Source organism: Mixophyes fleayi, chromosome 9, assembly GCF_038048845.1.
Source record: "Mixophyes fleayi isolate aMixFle1 chromosome 9, aMixFle1.hap1, whole genome shotgun sequence".
Lineage (NCBI taxonomy): Eukaryota > Metazoa > Chordata > Amphibia > Anura > Limnodynastidae > Mixophyes > Mixophyes fleayi.
This window is the reverse complement of record NC_134410.1, coordinates 34,083,073-34,104,427: the sequence shown is the minus strand read 5'-3', so window position 1 is coordinate 34,104,427 and position 21,355 is coordinate 34,083,073. Positions and strand designations below refer to the sequence as shown.

At 39.2% G+C, this 21,355-nt stretch overlaps 1 protein-coding gene across 3 annotated transcripts in view; it reads left to right on the top strand.

Annotated features, from left to right (window-relative positions):
• MBNL3 (muscleblind like splicing regulator 3) overlaps window positions 1-21,355 on the top strand; it is a 113,480-nt gene that overhangs the window by 59,214 nt on the left and 32,911 nt on the right. For 2 of the 3 annotated variants that reach the window (XM_075187249.1, XM_075187247.1), the window contains exons 3-4: window positions 13,344-13,508; window positions 18,360-18,479. In XM_075187249.1, coding sequence (XP_075043350.1) covers window positions 13,344-13,508; window positions 18,360-18,479 — 285 coding nt within the window. The remainder of the gene's footprint in view (window positions 1-13,343; window positions 13,509-18,359; window positions 18,480-21,355) is intronic. The other variant, XM_075187250.1, reaches the window with a different exon arrangement.

Here is a 21,355-nt window from a genome sequence, read left to right as displayed (position 1 = left end):
TATTTTTTTTACAAAGAGGACTGAGACTGCCATGAGCATGAAAGGTATTCAGCTGTTGTGTGCCAAGTTGGGTGTATACATTTTTTCATTGTCCATTTGACACACAATCTTCCTGCAGTAGTGTGACAGGAACCTCACAGAGCCCTGTACCGTTTGGGGACCTTACAAATATCTGCATTTCAGTCTGTGACTTGCTATTTGCTTTCATTCTCTGATGGTATCGCATTGCAATTGGGAGGTGTACATCCCGCTTGGGATACATGGACAAACAGGAGATGAAGATGATGACCTGAACATGGAAATATCAATATCTAAGTCAGTAAAATTTAAGGCTGCTGAAAATACCAGCTAGACCATACATTTCTCTTACTGGCTTCTTCATAGGCTTTTTTCTTTTTAAAGTAAGAATACAGAACTTTAGAATATCCAATGTTGCAAATGTTACCTGTCATCAGTGATGGAAGTGGGGTGTATACGGTGGTATGCTGTACCTCTGCTTCTCTTACTTTGTGGTTGCAAAACTGTCAAATTCCATTCATTTACATTTTCCATATCACCATTTCTACATTACTATACCGCCAGGTATCCGCTCCCTGGGCCAGTCCCATAGTAGGCTATTTTGGGCTGGGTCACTGGGCCACCTGCATTTTTCTTTCTTTAAAATGTTCCTAATAGGCTGCTGAGTCAAGTCTTACCCCCTGGGCTAAAATTTGCCAGCCCTCCCCTGCATACCGCCACTTCTAAATTTCCACTTTGATCACTGCCTGTCATCCTAGTTCTCTAATTTCATACTTGTTTGTTGTTTTTTTTTGTCTGTCAACTGTTCTAAACAAGTTCCAGGTTGTCGGCAGTGCATCTTTAGGTCACAAAGTGCTATTTAAAGTCTGTTTATTAAAATGCATCAATAAGGCTCATGCATTTTCCTAAAATATACTGTATCAAAGTAGACTTGTCACACTCAGTCATTTGGTGGGCTGAACCAATATTCAGCCTAAACTACAATCTCTTGACTATTGGTTCAGCTGAAAAGATGGCTGCCTCCATTGTGCATAGGCCACATAGATACACAGGATATTTTACTCTAACCTGTCTACAATTGTTTATGTTGAAATCATTTTAAACCCCCTATACAATGAGCATGGCTCAACATGCTTTCCTATGGACTTGAAACTACTTGTTGCATGCATGCTCAAAGACACTCCATAGTTCTGGAGGCAGTCTCACTGCAGCTTTGAGGAAATTCTCCCTGGTGATTTTTTTTTTTTTTTTTTTTTATATCTTTTTATTAGTTTTTCTCAGAAGTCAGAAAAAGACATGACAGTAACAGTAACAAACACAAAGTATACAATACCAATTACTTATTTAGATGCGTTCATATACAATCAAAATTTTAGTCCAATGACTGAATTTGCTTAAATTATATATCGACAATATGTATAGCTTTATGATTATAACAATTTAAAATCTATATCGAAAAGAACAAGAAAAATACGGTTTTAAGGAAAACAAAAGAAAGAAAAAAAAAAAAGGGGGGGGGGGGGGGAGTAGTTGCCACTTTAGCGAGCAGAAGTCAGCCAAACATTACAGATCAATCTTTTTCCAACCTAGTAGTAGTCTGTGTCTCTTAGGGAATATAGAGGTAATAAGATTAGAGATTATTTTTGTAATTTTTCTCTGTATTCAGAGTGAACTCAAATCCTCAGCATCCGAGAGAGTAAGCAGAATCTTTAGACACGAGTAAATGATTTTTTTTTTTTTTTTTTTTTTTTTTTATCATTAAGCGGGTCAAGAATTAGCTTAATTGTTTAAGTAAATACCAAGTAGTATATTCAAATAATTTATAGATATTTTGTTGGATCGAGGGTTCTAGCGACTCAATATAAGTGCCCCATTTCTTCTGAAATCTTTCTCCACCTTTTTCTATGTCCGGAAGAATGGCTCTTCTGTCCAAATAAATAATATTCAAAATTTCAATTTTGAGCATCTCTAGAGATGGGGGGACTGGCGATGCCCAAAATCGCAAAATCAGGGTAGGCATTCCTTCCAACTGTTGAAGTCAGCCAGCAAGAGAGGTTCTGCGGCCAATGTCACCCCTGATTTAAATGTGTTGTTAATGAAATCAACAACTTTATACCAAAATTTCCTAATCTTCCTACAGTTCCAGAAGTTATGTAGCCAGTCTGCTTGGTACTTTTTCTTCTGAACTTCACTGAGTAAACAATGAAATAGTAAAAATATCACTTACAAGGAATAGACATTAATAAATAGTGCATCCATCTCCTTGTTTTTTTTTTCACTCCTTCTAAACTGAATAATATTCTGTTTGGTTATAGTTGCAGCAATGCAGTTAGTATTTTCCACTGCGTATGTTTTTGCTTGTCGGCGATTTGAGGAAATGCTGTACTGGGCTGACCCCAGCACTTTGATTTTTAGAGAATGAGGAGGCCAAGAAGAAACTATTATTAAAGATACTGGCCACATTCATTCTACTATTTTATATAGGGCACATTTGTTTGTATACAAAATCTGCACCTAGCCCTTGGCTATTGATCTATATTTTTTTTATTACTATCCTTGATCTATAAGGTGCCACAAGATTTCTGCAGCGCCGTACAGAATACAAACAGTAAACTATAAAGGGTATAACCACACAGAATGATAAACGAGGAATGTCAAGACTCCATAGTAAGTGCCAGTGTGGCTGGAGCAGAAGAATAGGAATAGAGACAGGAGGGAAGAGGGCCCTGCTCGTAAGAGCTTACATCCTAAAGGAAGGGCAAGCAGATAGCAGGCACAAGGGCGAGTCAGTGGAGGGGATCTAGCGCAAGAGGAGCACGAATGAGGGATGGGGAAAGAGAGAGGTCAGGCAGTCAAGCATGGAGAGATGGTTAGGTTGATGGTCCCAATTGTAAAGCGCTACAGAATTTGCTGGCGCTATATAAATAATTGTTGATGTTTATGATGGTTGGTCGGCTTTTAGAAACAGGTGAGTTTTAAGTGCCAGTGGAAGATTCACAGACTAGAGGAGAGTCTGATAGAACGAGGGAAGATTGGGATGAGGTGATCAGAGTGGAGGAGAGGCAACAGTAATTCGCAGGGAGCAGGAGGGAGAGTGAATGGAGAGGAGGTTGGAGATGTATGGTGCAGTGGAGTGGGAGAGGGTCTTGTAGGTGAGGGTAAGGAGTTTGTAAAGGGTTCTGTAGGGAAAGGGAGCCAGTGTAAGGCAAAGCGAAAAGGGAGGCAGAAGAAGAGCGGCGTGAAAGGATGTCCATAATGAAAAGCTTGAAGTGTACCTGTGGAGGCAGCCATCTTGTGGTATGAACTAATAGTGATGGGAACGCAGCCTATCAATTCTGAAGTGCCTAAGAGATGTTACCGGTTCCTAGTTATTTGATAGGCGGATTATTAGATGAGCTCTCAAAATGGCTGCATCCAGGGAATGTAGGGGTGCACTTTATGTTAATGAGAGCCAACATTGATTTTAAGGCCGCTTGAGGCATTCATTGTGCTTCTCTACAGTATGAAGTTAATTGTTTGGGTGTTTGCACCAATGGCAGGAAAGGCTAATCGCTTACTAAACATTCGATTCTAGTTTCTCTTCTCCTGATAACAAAAAATAAACTCTAAGGGGGGTATTCAATTGTTAGCGTTAACGCTAACAAACGAGCGCTCAAAAAATCTTACCGTTAATACGGTAATTACCCGCTCCCTGAGCGGCGAGCTGAAATTCCACGATTAAACTACCGTATTAACGGTTTTTGCACGCAATATTACCCTGTAAACGGTAATATTTTTTGAGTGCTCGTTTGTTAGCGTTAACGCTGACAACTGAATGCGCCCCTAAAGCTTTTTCCTAATTAATATCACATAAAAAAAATGTCAGTTCATTACCCCCTGTTTTACTATGTGGTACAAATAACTTTAGCTGCAATTAATTAAGTGGCTGGTTGGTTAAGTCTCAACCAGCTCTGCACATCTGGAGTCTGAAATTTTTGCCTATTCAACATTGCAGCATTACGCTCCATCGGGTTGAAAGAGAAGAGCAATTTTGTATCAGTGCACAATTTCTCAATGAAATCAAAGACTGGATTTTAAATGGACTTCTCCATAATTATTTTTGTTAACTTGAAACAACACCAATATGACTTTGGTTGTAGGCTTTGGGTCATTCGCATGCTGGAATGTAAAATCTTCTCCCAAGTCCTAGGTGTCTTGCAGAATGTCATGAGCAGCTGCGAATAGAAGATACTTCCTAACGTTCCCACCTGTGGGACATACATGTCCCCGGGTGAGACAGCGGGACATCAGGTCTGTCCTGATATTGGGACACTTGGGAGGCATGGTAACTCCAGCAAGATGGTGCAATTTGTACACTTTGGCAAAGCCACGTTGCACTGCAGGTGGGTAGATTTAAAATGTGGAAAAGATATGGATTTTCAAGAGGAGAGGCCCTAGCTCAACTCTAAATTGAACATTGTAAGCTGCCCAGTGTTTGTGTGCTACATACAAAAGCAGTATTTTCCCTGCCTTGTATTTGCACCGCTTGCATTGCAAAATTATTTGGCCAGGGGCAAATTTGCATCCTTTCCCTGGATTTGCTCTTTACTATGAATGAGCCCTTATGTGTCTTGTTAACTGAATGTTGGCCAAATCCATTTGTACTTCCTTGTACTTTCCAGAAATTTGCATGTTTGGTTTTAAAGTCGAATTAAATGCATAAATTGACATGTGCAATGTGGTGAATCATGTCATTAAGCTTGCCTCCGCCGAGGATCCAGGAGGGTGCCTGATCGTCCAGGAGGACCCCCCCAAAATTAGGGCCGAACGTGGGCATTCTGGGAGAGTAGGTAATATGGTCAAGCCGCTCCTGCTAACAGAGTGTACCTAACTCTAAACAATGAGTCCTTATGTTAGGTCATAGATTCATTAGTTTTTAAATTGAGACTAGCTTACCTAGAAATACTCCAAATTGGCGCTCGCTGTCAGCTACTGTTCCCATGCCTGCCTTACAAACAACAATACGATACAACAATGTTGCTTATTCAATTTTGCTTTTAATGCCATCAGCCACAGTGTGCAAATAAAGCGAGCGAATGATGTACCAGAACGAAGGACCTCTAATGGCGCCGCTTGTGTTTTGATGAGTTGGATTTTGTTGAAAGCATACTAATGTATCATACTAATGTATCATATACAGAAATTTCTGATTTGTTGCACAAACTTTAACACAATGTGTTGACAATTCAACGTACATTTGCTAAAAAAAGATCCCCACGTTCCTTAAAATTGTAACTTGGGTATTATTTGACTTTAGTTTATATCAGTGATTCCAGGGCGCAGTTCATAGTTTTTCCTTGACATTTATCATGCAGAAATATTCTTTGCCTGTATCCCTCACAGACAGCGAGCATATATATTAAACTCCTTATGACCTTATTAGCACTAATAGTCTATCTAATTATAACTTGCAGTGTAAGCAGGCCATCTGCTCTAACATCATGTACAAACCTTGAAAAATGCAGCTGTTTCATTCATTTCACTTTTAGACAAGGTGCAGGCTAGAGTCCTAGGGGTAGATTTACTAAGCCTACTAAAAGGAAAAGCGGAGGTGTTGCCCATAGCAACCAATCCAATTGTAGCCATTATTTTATAGAATGTACACTTTTTTTCCTTTTTAGAAGGCTTAGTAAATCTATCCCCCAGTGTCCGAGAAATATAGGAAGGTGCAAGTTAAAACGTCAGGCTCAAGTCAATTAGCTTACTTATCAAACAGAAAAGTAACCTTTCCCCAGCACTTGTGAAAGAATTTGTCTGGTTTGTAATATTTATTAAAGCAGTAAAGATGTAAAATTGTGATTAGTCATGTGTTTTACAGAGAAGTCTAATAGAAATGTCTATAAGGTGATGGGTTATTTCTGCATGTGGAAAACTAAGTTGCATGTCAAAAATCGGCCTTCCTGATTGTGATGTCAGTTTTTGCACTGGCGCATATATTTATTCATTTTAATAGACACAGGCGTGGATTAGTGCAGCAATATTACATTGACTGTAGAAGGAGTTAAATCTTACTCCAAAAGACAGATGAAGCTGGTTAGACATTGGTTAATCAGGGCGTTTTGTGCAGAATGAATAATACCTGGACATTAGCATAAATTAGATTTCATTTTACAAGAGGAGATATAGGTATGGAATCTTCCCCTAAGTACACATCTTTAGTTCTAGCCTTTTATGGGGGCCACAATGGTGCACGATTTGCGTTGTAAGTCCCACACCCACATTTAATTATGTGTGTCCAGGACCCGGGAGGTTGCCCTGCTCTCCCGGGAGTCTTGGAGGACTCCCAGAATTTCGGGAGTCTCCCTGACTTTAACGAAGAGTAGGCAACAATGTGTTTTATCTGTTGAGCAAATTTGCTGTGTTCAGCAACTACTAGTAGATCTCTACAGGATAATCACTGGTGTGACCTTCTCCAACAACATTTAATGGCTATCTATGGGACCAGATTTGCAGCAGTCTTCAGCTGTGTTTTTTTACTGGAAAATGAGTCTATTCTACTGGTAGAACGCAGTAAAGACATAGCAGTAAAATTTGACATTGTAGCGGTGGGAACGAGTCCATGAGTAACCATGCATTCTTTTATTCATGCACTTTTCATTAAATCCCTGCCCCCAATGTGAATGGTGATGGGACGGTGCTACAGTGACGAAAAGGCATTACCACGCCCCCTCCCACACTTGCCACCTGACCTCCCCTCTGGGATCTGCCAGAGGGGAGGAAGGAAAGGATGACAAGGATGGATATAATGAAATAAGCATGACATATAGCTGAAATATTAGACCTGTGTTCAATTTTTGTGTACATTGATAAGTTAAATAGAACAATCTTTTGTATTTCAACAGAAAAAGCAATAAGTTAGAAGGGAAGAGGCTGGGTGGGACTTGACGGAAAACTGTGACCTTGAGATCACACAATGCAATGCTGTTTGCCACACTGCTCTCACAATTGTGTTCTGTTGTTGATTTGAGAATGTTGTGTTTTGTTGTTCTTATCAGAAACCTGCCTTTGGATTTGTATGCTTCTGGGTGATGTTTATGTTCAGCAGTTCTAGTTTTGCTGATATTCTCTGCACAGAGCTTGTCAGTTATTATAAAGTGTAGTCATTCAGCAGATATCTTCCAGTCACCGTCTTCCTCATGGGTTTCTGCTTTATTGGATATGTTTTGCATATATTGATTTCACTTGTGAATTATAGTTGATATAATTAAAATGCTGTTTTAGAGTCTTTCTTCATCTTGCCATTACTGTGGAATAGGAAGGTAAGCATAGGTGTTGGTCAGAAGCCTGTAGCCTTAGAGGTTTGGTATATCTATTTTTAAGTTTGTGTTTTAATATTATCTACAGTTATAGAACTGTTTTCTTTAGCTTGTGTATTAGCTTGTATCTTAACATCATATACCAGTCTCTGCAAACCCACCAACATAATCCTTTCCATGTACAACATTCTGTTCCCGTATTCTATGCTGAATTTATTATGTGATGTTTGACAACTACTTATCAATTAACTAATTCAGCCCAGGTAACGGCAATAGGAAAATAAGTGGGAAGTTCAGCAGCAGAGCATTTTGTGTAGGGTGAAAGTGATCATGTTAGAGTTATCAAAGCTTATATTGGAGCGTGTAAATACAAACTCTAACTAGATGTTCCTGATTTAAGTCTTAAGACCTAGTGCAGGCCTGGACAACCTGTGGCTCTCCAGGTGTTGTGAAACTGCAAGCCCCCTTCATGTTTTGATAGCAGATAGCCAGCCGATAGCTGGGAAAATATGTTGGGACTTGTAGTTATACAACACCTGGAGAGCCACAGGTTGGCAAGGCCTGAACTAGAGCTTCTGCTACATTATCATAATCATCTATTTATTTATATAGCACCACTAATTCATCAGCGCTGTACAGAGAACTCATTCACATCAGTCCCTGCCCCATTGAGCTTGCAATCTAAATCCCCAAACATATACACACAGACCGAGAGAGACTAAGGGCAACTTAATTGCAGCCAATTAACCTACCAGTATGTTTTTGGAGTGTGGAAGGAAACCAGAGCACCCGGAGGAAACCCAAAGACCTTGGTGGTGTGGCCGCTGGGTTTCTTCTGAATCTGAAAGCAGCTCCAGTGGGCTAGTTACATTAATTCAATAGTGACCGCTATGTCTGTATCAGGAATGGATAACCAACTGTACTTAAGTCAAATTTGCTATGGCATTTTAAATCCTGGTCAAATATTTTATATTCCTTTTGAAAATGGACAGCCTTGGTTTATCTAGTCTGCCTACGTTCCTTATCTAAGTGTATCCATCAAATGTATGGTCATTATGTTCTCTTATTAATGAATGATAATGTTATGTTGTATCACTGAAGTAGTATAAAGTAGAAGGATTTGGATGTCTCTGGGGTTACGCAATTGTTCCTCCTATTGCTTTTTCAGGACATATAACACAGAAGTGCCATTGTGTGCCCAAGTGCTGAATTCTCCATCCAGGCCAACATCAGATGCCAACCAATTATTGCATTGAACTCATCAGCTTAGGAAAAGACACAGCCAAGAGCTGGTGCTAGGGAGGGGCAGACGAGTTGAAAGCTGTATTTTGTGGCATTCATTGAGAATTATTTTATTTCTGGAACATAAAACTAGCACAGCCTATAATTAAGCAGTGTATATTGACTGTAGGAAGCCTGTCATTTCATGTTTCCTCTGTGCTAGTGTCTGAGTGTTAAATAATGATGGTAACATCCATTTAGGCATTATTAAATTAATGCCAGGCTGGATCCTGCAATTTAATATTCTTATATATTTGGAGACTTGGCAGTAGGAGGAAGATTTTGTCTCCGAATTTTAATGAAATTTGACCCTTCCCTCATCTGTCTTATATCATGCAGCTGGTTTTGTATTTAAGAAACATGCCCCCCCCACCCTCAAATTACATAGCAATAACATACATGACAATAAATTTGGAAGAATTATGGAAAATTATCTTTTTATTCCAGCTGTTTTTACATTTGTATGGATGCTGTTGAATTCCAGGTTTCTCAGGAGTACTGAAATATGGTTGCATTATTTTTCTTTACTACTGTAGCTTTTCATGTGGGGTCTCCTGATCTTTCAAACAATTTAAACAGTGCCACCGCCTGCTAGTTCCCCAGTCTCGGATGTGTTTAGTTATGTGCTTGGAATCAGAGTTTTGTAAAGATGTATTTGGCTAGGGTGTGAGCACATTAATGTGTTCAATCATTATCTCCTGCTCACCTGGGTATTTCTCAGTGTTGAAGTGGGCTTGGATAGAACAATCTATAGCCAACCAGTTCAGAAAAGGTTTATAGCAGCAGGAGTTGAGCGTGCTGATCTTGTGGGATGCAGTAATTGTAACCGTGTACAACGCTGTGTGATAATGTGAGGATGGAATAGAGGCTGGTGGGAAGTCATGAACAGAGAACATATCGGGGTCCCCAATAGAACAGAGGTGATACTGGCTGACAGAAGAGTCTTACTGTTCACCAGTCCAGTGCAGGGACCTTCTGAGCGATGGTAGTCATTCGGCTTTAAGAATGCTGACAAAACTTTCAGCGACGTCAAAATTGTTATTATTATAAAGCTGACAAGCCATAAATACAGACTTGGCGTATAATTGACATCCAACATTCACCCCATGCATAATTTGCGCCAGATGTAAAATGCCACTTTGTTAAATGTCTCCAGCAAGAAATGACATCTGTTACAATGGCAGTGTGAGATTGCCGGTTTTAAAGAGGCAATTGGCGTACCCCCTGCCTGGATTACATTATACAGGCGGCGGGTCCGCCCATTGCCGCTTTAAAACTGGCAATCTCACTCTGGCCATCATAACTGGCGTCATTTCTTGCTGGAGACATTTAACAAAGTCGCATTTTACATCTGGCGGCAATTAAGCGTGGGGGGGAATGTTGGAAGTCAGTTACATGGTAAGTCCCGTATTTACTGCTTGTTGCTCTTATGCTAATTGCAATTTTTACATTGCTGAAAGTTTTGTCAGCATTCTTAGAGCCGGAAAAACCCAACCCCACCCCTTCTGAGCATGCATCAGCTACCTTAGACTTCCAGTTCTAGATTCTTCAAAAAATAAAAATAAATAAAGTTTTTAAAAAAAATATAAATAAAAGAAAAATATAATACTTTTTTTAAAAAAAGGAAAAAAAAATTGCTTCTTTAATTAATAAATCCTATTATCTTGTGGGAAGCATCTGCCATTACCATCCTGCAATGGCGATAGTCTTCACTGGCTGGGTGCTTTGGTAAATAGGGAGAAGCCTTAAATGCAAAACTATTGCTAAATAGACCCTTAAAGCTCTTTTATGGAAATCACAAATAAAAAGGCACGTGACATCTATAGTAAGCCTGCAAATACCCAGGAAAGCAGGCAATCTCAACACAAGTTTAGAAAAAGAGGAGGAGGGAAAATATATCCCAGACAGTAGTCTTTAAACGAATCCAGTAAATGTGCTGTATATTTAACATCTTTCTCATTAGTGAGTTCTGCATAAATTAGAGTCCACAGCGAAGCATTATTATTTGCACCCACTGCTCCACCCAACCTTTTCAATCTCCTTGTGGATCTCAATCAGTTTAACCAACAGCTGTCTAAAAGGATACTGTACCAAACAACAATTAAAACTAGAAACATCACATGCGACACCCATCATTACACAGAACTCTGTCCTTTAGTGCTGATTCCACGTGAGAATCAGTCTTATGGGCTGATAGTTCCGATAGAGAAATTGAAACCCTTATACATCATTTTATGTCCTGGTATTTCTTGTCCTTATAGACGCAAATCTGACTTTAAACCCAAGAAAGAGAGGCAGTTTCTCAACTCCTTCTATTATGTGACATGAACACACTGTGAGAAACTGTCACCATTATTTAAATCACAACTCCTTCAAATCCAATCTAACACACACCGAGCACGGTTTCCCAATTCAACTGCTCCACACGCATTTTTTGTACTTTGTTTCATACCCCTTCTAGTAGCTATACAAGTCCATACTTTTTACTCATTAGTATTATGCTTTATTTATAAAGCTCCGTCCTATTATGCAGCACTGTACATTGAGGGATCATGACACAAAGAAATGACATAGAATGGCCTGAAACCAGAAGTTTATACATGAGTATTGCTCCTGAGGAAGTGGGTCAATCTACCCATGAAGCATCAAGTATGTACTTTGTCATATTCTATTCTATTCTATCGTTTTGTTACTATAGGGAGCTCACTACACATTCTGCTCACCTACTTCCAGACACACTGTAAGACGTGTCTAGGAGCAGCACGGTGGCGTAGTGGTTAGCAATTCTGCCTTACAGCACTGGGGTCATGAGTTCAATGCCTGACCATGGCCTTATCTGTGAGTAGTTTGTATGTTCTCCCCGTGTTTGCGTGGGTTTCCACCGGGTGCTCCGGTTTCCTCCCACACTCCAAAAACATACTAGTAGGTTAATTGGCTGCTTTCAAATTGACCCTAGTGTGTCTGTCTGTGTGTGTGTTAGGAAATTTAGACTGTAAGCTCCAATGGGGCAGGGACTGATGTGAGTGAGTTCTCTGTACAGCGCTGCGAAATTAGTGGCGCTATATAAATAAATGATGATAGTGATGATAGGGAGAGTAGACAAGTATGCTCACAAGGAGCACGGTTTAAAGACAGAATAGTTTCCCATACGAGGTGTTCAGATAGCAGCCTCCCTCGATGATCCTATTGCACTTGTCAAGCTCAAAAGGAACTGCACTAGGCCGACCAACAAGACCTTAGCGCTCATTTGTAGGCTGTACTAGTAACAGACCAGTTACAATATAATTGGTTGCACTTGCAACAGGCAACATCACCTTTTCCTGCGCACAAGGTTTTCCATATTCGTTCTCCATGACCTATAGTTCATTTTGTATTTTTTGATTGTTCAACTTATATTTATCTGTGTGCTGTCCTTTTTGAATTTCCTAATATCACCCTTTCTGCTACAAAAACAGGCACATTAAACCAATACAATAGCAATTACTTTAGTATGCAAGGCCTTGGTTTGTTGCATACTTGAAATACCGGACACATTCAATAGCCAGGATCAGACTTACCTTTTTTTATTTATTTTTTTGCTGTTCTCTCCCTCAAGCCTCCATTAATACAGCACTCTGTGCCTCTAACATATGGTTATATTGTCCTATTTATTGGGCCCATGTTTTCAGAAAGTCCCCCTTCACCAGTCCTCCCCACTACCTATGTTCGGTTTTGGATGGACCGAGCGACTTATTGATGGTTTACTATTAATGTCCTATGTCAGTCTCCTTACTTTCCTGTGTGCAACACTGGCAAAAGCACAGCAAAGCTGCAGCTGGAAAAAACTTAGTATGCAGTTCCCAGGGCTTGGGTAATGATAAGTCATACGCTATTTAAGTTTACAGTTAACGGAGAGTGCTCCTTTAAAAACACCATGAACCTGACTGATAAATATCCGTCTGGCCAAATTTTTCTCAACCTGCCTCTGCCCGAACATATAAGTGTATAAAAGAAACATGTTCAGCCACTAATTACAATGATCGGACATACACAAGACACAAATGAGGCGTGGACTGCAGCCTTTTCAATTTTCCGTCGAAACTTATGAGGTCTTCTAGCAAATCTGGACCTGACCAGGATGGCCAGTTTCTGCTGGAGATAAAATATATATATATATATATATATATATATATATATATATATATATATATATATATATATATATATATATATATATATATATATATATATATATATAATTTTTTTATTTTTTTAATCTGGTACTGCAAAGAGCACTATTAAATGTATGTGTTTCAGTGTATAAAACCAGTGTATTATTGACCACTGCCTACTAGCATAATTGAGTGACAAGAATTGCACAAAAAATAAGTAAGTAAAATAAATAAGTATGAGCATATGTTCTGTAGGTGTACTTTATTATTGTATTATTTATTTGTTGTACTTGATATAATATCATGATTAAACTACATGCAGGATGTACACTGAATAACAATGGATCCTTTCTTTGCAAGTAAGAAATTGTATATGTATAATGACCATATGCTGCTGGCACACACTTCACGGATATCATGAACGCTGGATATTGTGGGTCAAACGCATCTCTTTGTTCTCTTTGTGTAACATCTGTAAATTTGAAGATTATAGCATTTGTCTTATAGGTTTCTCAGTATGCCCATAGTTTTACGATGTTGTAACTCTGATCACGCACATACTGTGAGCTAACCGCACTTTCTCCCTGTCGCTCCTTAGGGTCGGTGTACGAGAGAAAACTGTAAATATCTGCACCCTCCGCCGCACTTAAAAACCCAGCTAGAAATCAATGGACGAAATAACCTTATACAGCAGAAGACAGCTGCTGCAATGCTCGCACAGCAGATGCAGTTCATGCTCCCCGGCACTCAGCTACAGCCAATTGTAAGTAACTTGTCTATGCAGCAGATTCACCTACTGGTTACTGTGTCCTTTGCCATCGTTTTTGTCTTTTAAAGGACGTTAGTCATTAGAAATAAGTACAAAGACGCGTCTTTACATTTTGATTTTGCTTAGAGTTTTTCATGACACAGGTTAAAAGAAATTCCAAATAATGGATTCTTGGGGAGGTTATTGAGGAGAAGTACTGAAATAACAGTACCCATCTTCATCAACCATCATACATTTATAATAATTTTATACATGAACTTTATTCCCTGTAGACTTATATTAACTTGTTTATTATATCATTGTTCTATTTTTTAGTGTTGCTTTAGTTTTATTGCTAATATAGGGCATATTGATTTAGTTTATGAACATTGTTTTATTTGAACAAAACTTTTCAAAGTTACATATGTATTCTTCATATCATTTCATAATGGCCAACTAGGAATAACTTTAAACCTGGATTTTCTAGACACCTGGATTTCTCCAGTGAACGTCCCTGCCAATATACATAGACTTGAGGATAAGCATGCCAAAAAAAATCTACCTGCATGTGTTGTTCTTTGTATCCCTTATATTTCTGCCATATGCTGTGTTCTTTTACCTTCTTGTAGTGGCTGCTGAAGCTTTCTGTCCCCCAACTGCTAAACTAGGCAATGATCAATGGCCACTTTGTCACAAATATTGTTCATACTTTTTAATGTGGAAACAGTTTCTAGATTGTCTGACTTTGGGGGAAAAAAGGTGATATATTTCAGGCTTATCAGTGTAGTGTTTACTAACTGTGGGGAAAAAACTGATTACATTTGATGGGTTTGGTTCACAGTGCAGGACACTGCACTGCATTGTTAACCACACCCCCAGGGAACAGTCAGAAACATAAAATATATATATATAATCACACTTGCCTACCTCGCAGAATTTTGCGGAAGAGTAGGCAAACCTCCTGGACCCTGCTTAATCGCGTCATTAAGCCCTGCCCCTGCTATTCAATACCTTGAATTTCTGTATTTTATAGTGGGGCGGGGCTACAGTGACGCAACAAAGTTGTCACGCCCCCTCCTACCCTCTGTCACGTGATCTAAAAAGATAATGTGACAGATTTAAAAAGTAGGCAAGTATAATTGAGATATATATAGATATATATAGATAGATAGATAGATATATATATATCATAGGCATACATTCACTTCACTCGTGCAGGTGGATACTTCAATCACAGCTTTATTTTTCAGCTGCTTTCTGTTCTTCCTGTTTCTGTGTTAGACTACAAATCGTGCCTTGTAGGCATTCCTTACTCTCCTGACAATTCATCAGACACAGAACGTTCTAGCGTGGCCAGGCCTCGGTGCATGATAAGTGCTCGTTCATGTACAGGGGACAGCTAGTGAAGCACTGGTACAAGCCAGCACTGTGATACGGAGAAGGCAGGGCTACACTGCTGGATCAGCACAGTACCCCTGTGTAGATAATACAGAACCCAAATTCTTTATCCCTACACTGGATTTTCAGCAGTTAAGGGGAGTGAAATTGTGTCCTTTCCTAGGCTCCATTTAAAGACAAATAGGTAATGGAAACTATTTGTTTAGGTTTCATAACCGTGCAGTTTGCCTCTAAAACAGGACTTTTGAAAGTCAGTGGCACCAGGCACATGGTGCAGATGTGGTGGTCGTCCTCTATAAAGAGTGCAGATAAAGTTGAATCTGAGATAACTAAACTATAGATGTTAAGCAGGGGCTTCATTTGACAGAGGATCCTTCATGGCCCACTTAGGTTGAATACCTATAGACCACAAAAGGTGGACTTCTCCTAACAATTGTATACATGCTTAAGAGTAGATAGTAACTAATGGATGCACCTATACTGAAGCATCAGTGCCCTTAGCCAGTTATTAAATGTCTGAGCCAGGTTTAATAAATCATAAAACTATCAGTGTGACTTACTCTATACAGTGCTCTCCCCAGAAAAGTTTGCCAGCCGGGTGGCATTAAGAAGTAGCTGGATGGGGGCAGTTTAATACTTTGCAATAATAATGAAAAAAGTTGAAGATTATTGCCCATACCTGCCAGGACTGGTCTAACACACACTGCTGACTATAGTACTTACATAGAGCCTGTTCTAATAGGAGAAACAATGGTTTGTCCTATTATAATAGGACCCTGCTGGGCTCCATGAGCCGGGTGGCAAGTAAAAACAGCCGGGTGGAGCAAAAATAAGTGCTGGGGAGAACACTGTGTATATATTGTATTTTACACTGCTCCATTGAGATAGACAGGATCAGAGCTGCCTGGAAAATGCATAGGTTAGTTATGGGCAGCATGGTGGCTAAGTGGTTAGCACACCTGCCTCACAGCGCTGGGGTCATGAGTTCAATTCCCGACCATGGCCTTATCTGTGTGGAGTTTGTATGTTCTCCCCGTGTTTGCGTGGGTTTCCTCCGGGTGCTCCGGTTTCCGCCCACACTCCAAAAACATACTAGTAGGTTAATTGGCTGCCATCAAAATTGAACCTAGTCTCTCTGTCTGTCTGTCTGTCTGTCTGTCTGTGCTGTCTGTGTGTGTATGTTAAGAAATTTAGACTGTAAGCTCCAATGGGGCAGGGACTGATGTGAATTTATATAGCGACTGTCCGATCATTGAAAGGCATCTGTGTGTATTCTTCACATAAACACCGAAACATTGGGATAAAGTTTCTCCACAACAACTTAATTTCCCAGATAACACTCTGTTGATTAATCCAGAATGTAAGTTACACAGCACTTAAAATGCAGGACAATTACAGCTAGGAAATGTCCTTGGAAGGAATACAGGCCATGCCCACTCTTCAGCACTTGTCAACACAGAATTACTTTGTTAATAACTCTAGTTGGTAAAAGGCTCTTGCAGATCGTTATTAGGTTCACCAGCATCGCTGCTTGTAGAACACCTGTTATTACTACTAATACGGGAACAGAGTCTTCAACAATATGTTTCAGGAACATTATGTTGCTTAAAAAAGTATGTCTTGATCTAGATCGTTGGTGGAGATTAATATTGTTTAAGAGCAGAAACATCACATAAGGGATCTGCTAGTTATACTATTTTGTGATTGCTGGTTCAAAAATCGATTTTATTTTTTTCATACTGTAAATATCTGAAATTTGACAATGTGATCCTGTTATCAAAACAGGAATACTAAACTGTTGTTAGTGCAAGAGTGAAGTGCAATAAGTATTTCATTATTTCAATTTCATAAAGTAAATAAAAATGTAAAATTGCAAGTAACGCAAACACTGAATTTGTGAATGAGCAGGAACTATAAATTCTAAAAATTGGTAAACCATGAAAAACCTGGGGTTCCCTGATGCCCCCGTGGTTCTTTCTGGATCACAGGGAGGCTGAAGGGGAAAAAAATCAGCAACCAGGGAAACAGTGGGTACACATCACGACCCTGATATCCATGCATTAATTTAAAAAGCAAAAGACGTGAGCAATTGCAGATTAATTGACTGCAAACTTTAACCTGTGGAGTGGGTCTCATAGCCTGGTTGCAGTGCATAAACCACCCATCACACATGGCAATGCACATATGAAAGTTCAGTGGTGCATAGAGCCCAGGCAATGAAACCAGGCAGTGGAGAGATTTAATATGATCAAAGGTTTCTCAAGAACATGGTGATGGGTGATAAATCTGATCACAGCTGTGGTATCAATCTAAATAACTTTACAGGCATGTGTTGTGGGGCATATTTTCCTGGCATGATTTGGGTGCTATCATTCCATTAAATGGCCAGGTCAATGCCGATTGCTTCTTATTGATATTGGGTGATTCTCTTCAACCCCCTTTGCAGCATTTCTTTATTATCTGGAGGGGTATCTTCCAGGATGTCAATGCCCCATCCACAGAGCAGGTGTGGTCACCCAATGGTTTTCAGTAGGACATGAATAGAATCCAGAAGTCATGGCCATCTCAGACACCCATTTGACCATTTATTGGATATTCTGGAATGATTCCTGAGACAGTATTTCCTATTATTAATCAACTAGACATCAGTTAGGTGACATTCTTGTTTAGGATTGGTTCTACAATACTCCAGTACAATTGTAGTCATTAGTAAGCTCCGTACCATGGCACATACGAGCTACACATGGTGGCCCAACAGCCTATTAAATTACTTTATATTGGTGTTTCTGTTCCTTGTCCACTACCCACAGAAGGCTCTATTGAATATCCGTGTATGAAATATCTTGCTGATAAAGTTGGTGATCCTGAAAACCATGCCAGATTTTGTTGTCATCCTTGAGTCAATTAAGAGCACAATCCTATTAAACGTCCTCTGCAAAGATTTGACATCTGCCATACATACAATATGTCATATACAAAATAAAATATAATTGAAATTGTAAAAATAGAGCTCATCATCTAGGCCTAGAAAAGATAGCAATGCTAATAGACCTGGTAATAGAATATTTTATGACATTTTGCTAACTGCATATGGCAAAAAGAGAAACTTGTTAGTGGGAGCGTATAAGAAGTTCTTATGTTCCAAGCCTCCTCAACCATGGTCTCCCTAAAAGATGGGACTTTTCTTCAATTTGCAAATTCCTTTTTGACAATCAGAAAAGTATTGTAATACTTTATCTAGCTATTTGATCCCTGTAAAGCTATATCATGTTTCTATGAATTTTGCTCATAATTCCCATTTTCCAGAAATAAATCTGTTAAGTGTTTTTTGGGTTACACAAGGTGTACTCATGAAGACATGAGTATCCTCTAGTAGTATTTCTGGTGGTAAATAGTTAAAAATGTTGTTTTGAGTTGACGACTGTTAAATTTGGTTTTTATCTAACTTGTATTCTTCTATTTTGTAAGTATCTGGCCTGGCACGGCCGAGACATGGTCCTAGGGAATAGGAGGGACGCATCTCCTGCTTGCTGGGACGGGGGATCCCCTATACCTTTTGAAGCTCAGCATTCCTTTGCACACCACAAAGTAGGTATTGGATAAGCATGCAATCACAACCCCATAACACAAAACATTACATCTTCATTTTCTCTTGTTTCATGGAATGAAACTAAATACTCCAGTAAAAAGACAATATTGTGAAAATGCCTGTTAAAGCCCCACCTCCAGATATAGTCTACCTCTGGGAGACATTGGAAGGAGTAGATAAATTGGGTTTGAGGGACAATTTAAGAAGAGTGTGTGTCTCTGATTTGTTGACATAAAGGTGTGGTTACACTGTTTAACAAATGATTATCATACCTAATAATAATAGACACCATCCTGAACCCAGTGGGGAAAATACATTGTGTTAAATGTAGTGTTGGCAGGAGAAAGTTACATTTATAATCATTTATGCTTTCAGTATTCCCAAACATTTTTTCTAAATGATCTCCATTATTGGCTCACAAACAGATGCCAAACCTATTAACGGGAGGGGACTTCAACACTGTAGGTGACACATTAGATACATAAGGCAAGACTAAGGCTCCCTGGATCCATCTTTGGGAAATTATGCCATTCATAAAGACAAGTCTTTAACTCCGACCCACTGAGGTTATATAATCAGACTGAGGAAACATATATATTTCATTCCCAGGCTCATTGTTCTTTTTCTCGTTATTGACTACATATTAACCTCTGACTACTTGTTTCACAGGCTAAACTCCAGATAATGGGGACATTTTCATTTTCGACCATGCCCCTAGCATGTTAAACATAAGATTTGTCTCCCGTAAATTGGTGCTTACATTCCTATATGAGACCAAAGTCTTTACATTGATTTTTTGCCAGTGACATTAAACTACTAGCAAAACAAGTCTGAGAAATGGTATAGTTAACTTAGCGTTCTCCCCAGCACCTATTTCCCCGGTGCTCCATCGGGTTGTTTTTACTAACCACCCGGCTCTTGGAGCCCAGCAGGATCCTATTATAATAGAACAAACCATTGTTTCTCCTATTAGAACAGGCTCTACTATGTGAGCACTACAGCCAGCAGTGTGTGTTAGACCACTGACCGCCAGTCTGACCAGTCCTGGCAGCTGTAGGCAATAACCTCCAACATTATTGTACAGTATTACAGTGCTACCACCCGGCTACTTCTTAATGGCACCCGGCTGGCAAAATTTTCTTGGGAGAACACTGAACTTACAACAATGGAGGCATCAGTTTGTCAAATGTCCTTAATTATTATTATGCGGCCCTGTTGTGTTATGTATGTGACTGGTTGCATGGATGAGACACCTATGCATCCTTCCCACATGTACAAAAAGAGCTCTTGGAAACCATTTTAAATATGCCTGTATTAATGATGACATGGCATATGTTGAGGCACACACATCACCTCAATATCTATCAGACTTGTCGTCTTTTGCTGGGTAATAAGGAGTTTCAGTATGGTTAAGTTACCCCTTCATTAAATAAGCAGCTAGAGGTATACAATGAATTAGAATTTTGGTAGACCACTCCATTAAAATACCAGTCATAGCACAATGGTTGCCCTACTTTAGAAACATATCAATTGTTAAGATGATTCACTTACTACTCTGTCAATAAATATTTAGATTGAAGAAATGTTTCACATCTTTTCAAAGCTATGTACTTTTCACCACACAGATGTTATATGAATAAACTTTCTGACTCTTGGATATATCTTAAGTGACATACACTATAAAGCCAATCTCTATCACGGTTTGAGGAATTGCCCTAGTATGAAATAATTTTGGGCACAGATAAGACAGTGTGCGATGAACACCTACTTAATTATGTACCATTATGTTCTCAATGGGCAATCCTGGGTATAGTCTCATCAGCAAAATGACCAAAGGTAGCAAAAACTGGCAACATCCGCTGTGGCAAGGAAACATATTCTGCATATGTAGATACATGACTCACCACCAACATTAACTGAAAGAAGCGATGTTTCATGTGTTCCCCATTGATGGATTCAACATGGGAACATTTTTCTAACTGTGGGAGAGTTTTATAGATGCATTGCCAATATCCTGTGTACTCCGCGGTATGAAAGCCGCATACTTATGGGGAAATCCTAAGCATTTGTATTTGATCCCTATGACCATAGCCCTGCTTCATTTTGTGAGAAAACTTTTAACATTTTTAAAAGGCTTTATACCAGATTAATACTCGGCCGTGCCAGCCGATTTTCGTTTTTTTTTCTTCATTTTATTATCAGAGATGCTGCATTTTCTATTTGTTATATAATCAATGATTATTGCTATGACCATTTTCATTATTGCCAGTGTGATACATTTTCCTTCTTGTATTATGTTCTTGTTTTTAATGCAAATAAATATTTTAAAGAGCGGTACTGTACAGTTACTATTAAAAAGAAGCATGAATACTGTCAAGCGCAGTCATTTCTGTAGACCTTTATTACGTCTGTGCTTGGAGATTAGTTACCGTTGCTATTTCTGAACTAAAACTAAGTAACCTGCACTACATTTAGGACTTCTGAATTATAGATGTGCTAGCGTTTTAACGTTGTAGGTTATAAAGAACAGCTGTCATGGATGTATAACAAGACTGTATCTTTTAAACACAGCAAACATGTAGTGCGCCCCCCCCCCCCCCCCACACAAATATCTTGGGGTGTAAATATGATAAATGTAATTTTTGTAGTGTAGCAAGATGAATGACAGTCAATACCGACTGCTTTATATGCGAGAGGGAAATGGAAATGTTTTGTCTGTCGCAGTTGTATTTATCATGAATAATCATGTGCATGGATCCCACTTAACCTCAAACCCGCCTGTAAGTTGTCTATTATTTTTAAAGACTTGCACTCAGCGCTCATCAGACCCTGAGCAAGGGCTCCAGGAAAGGAATGGCAATTTAAGATAATGTCA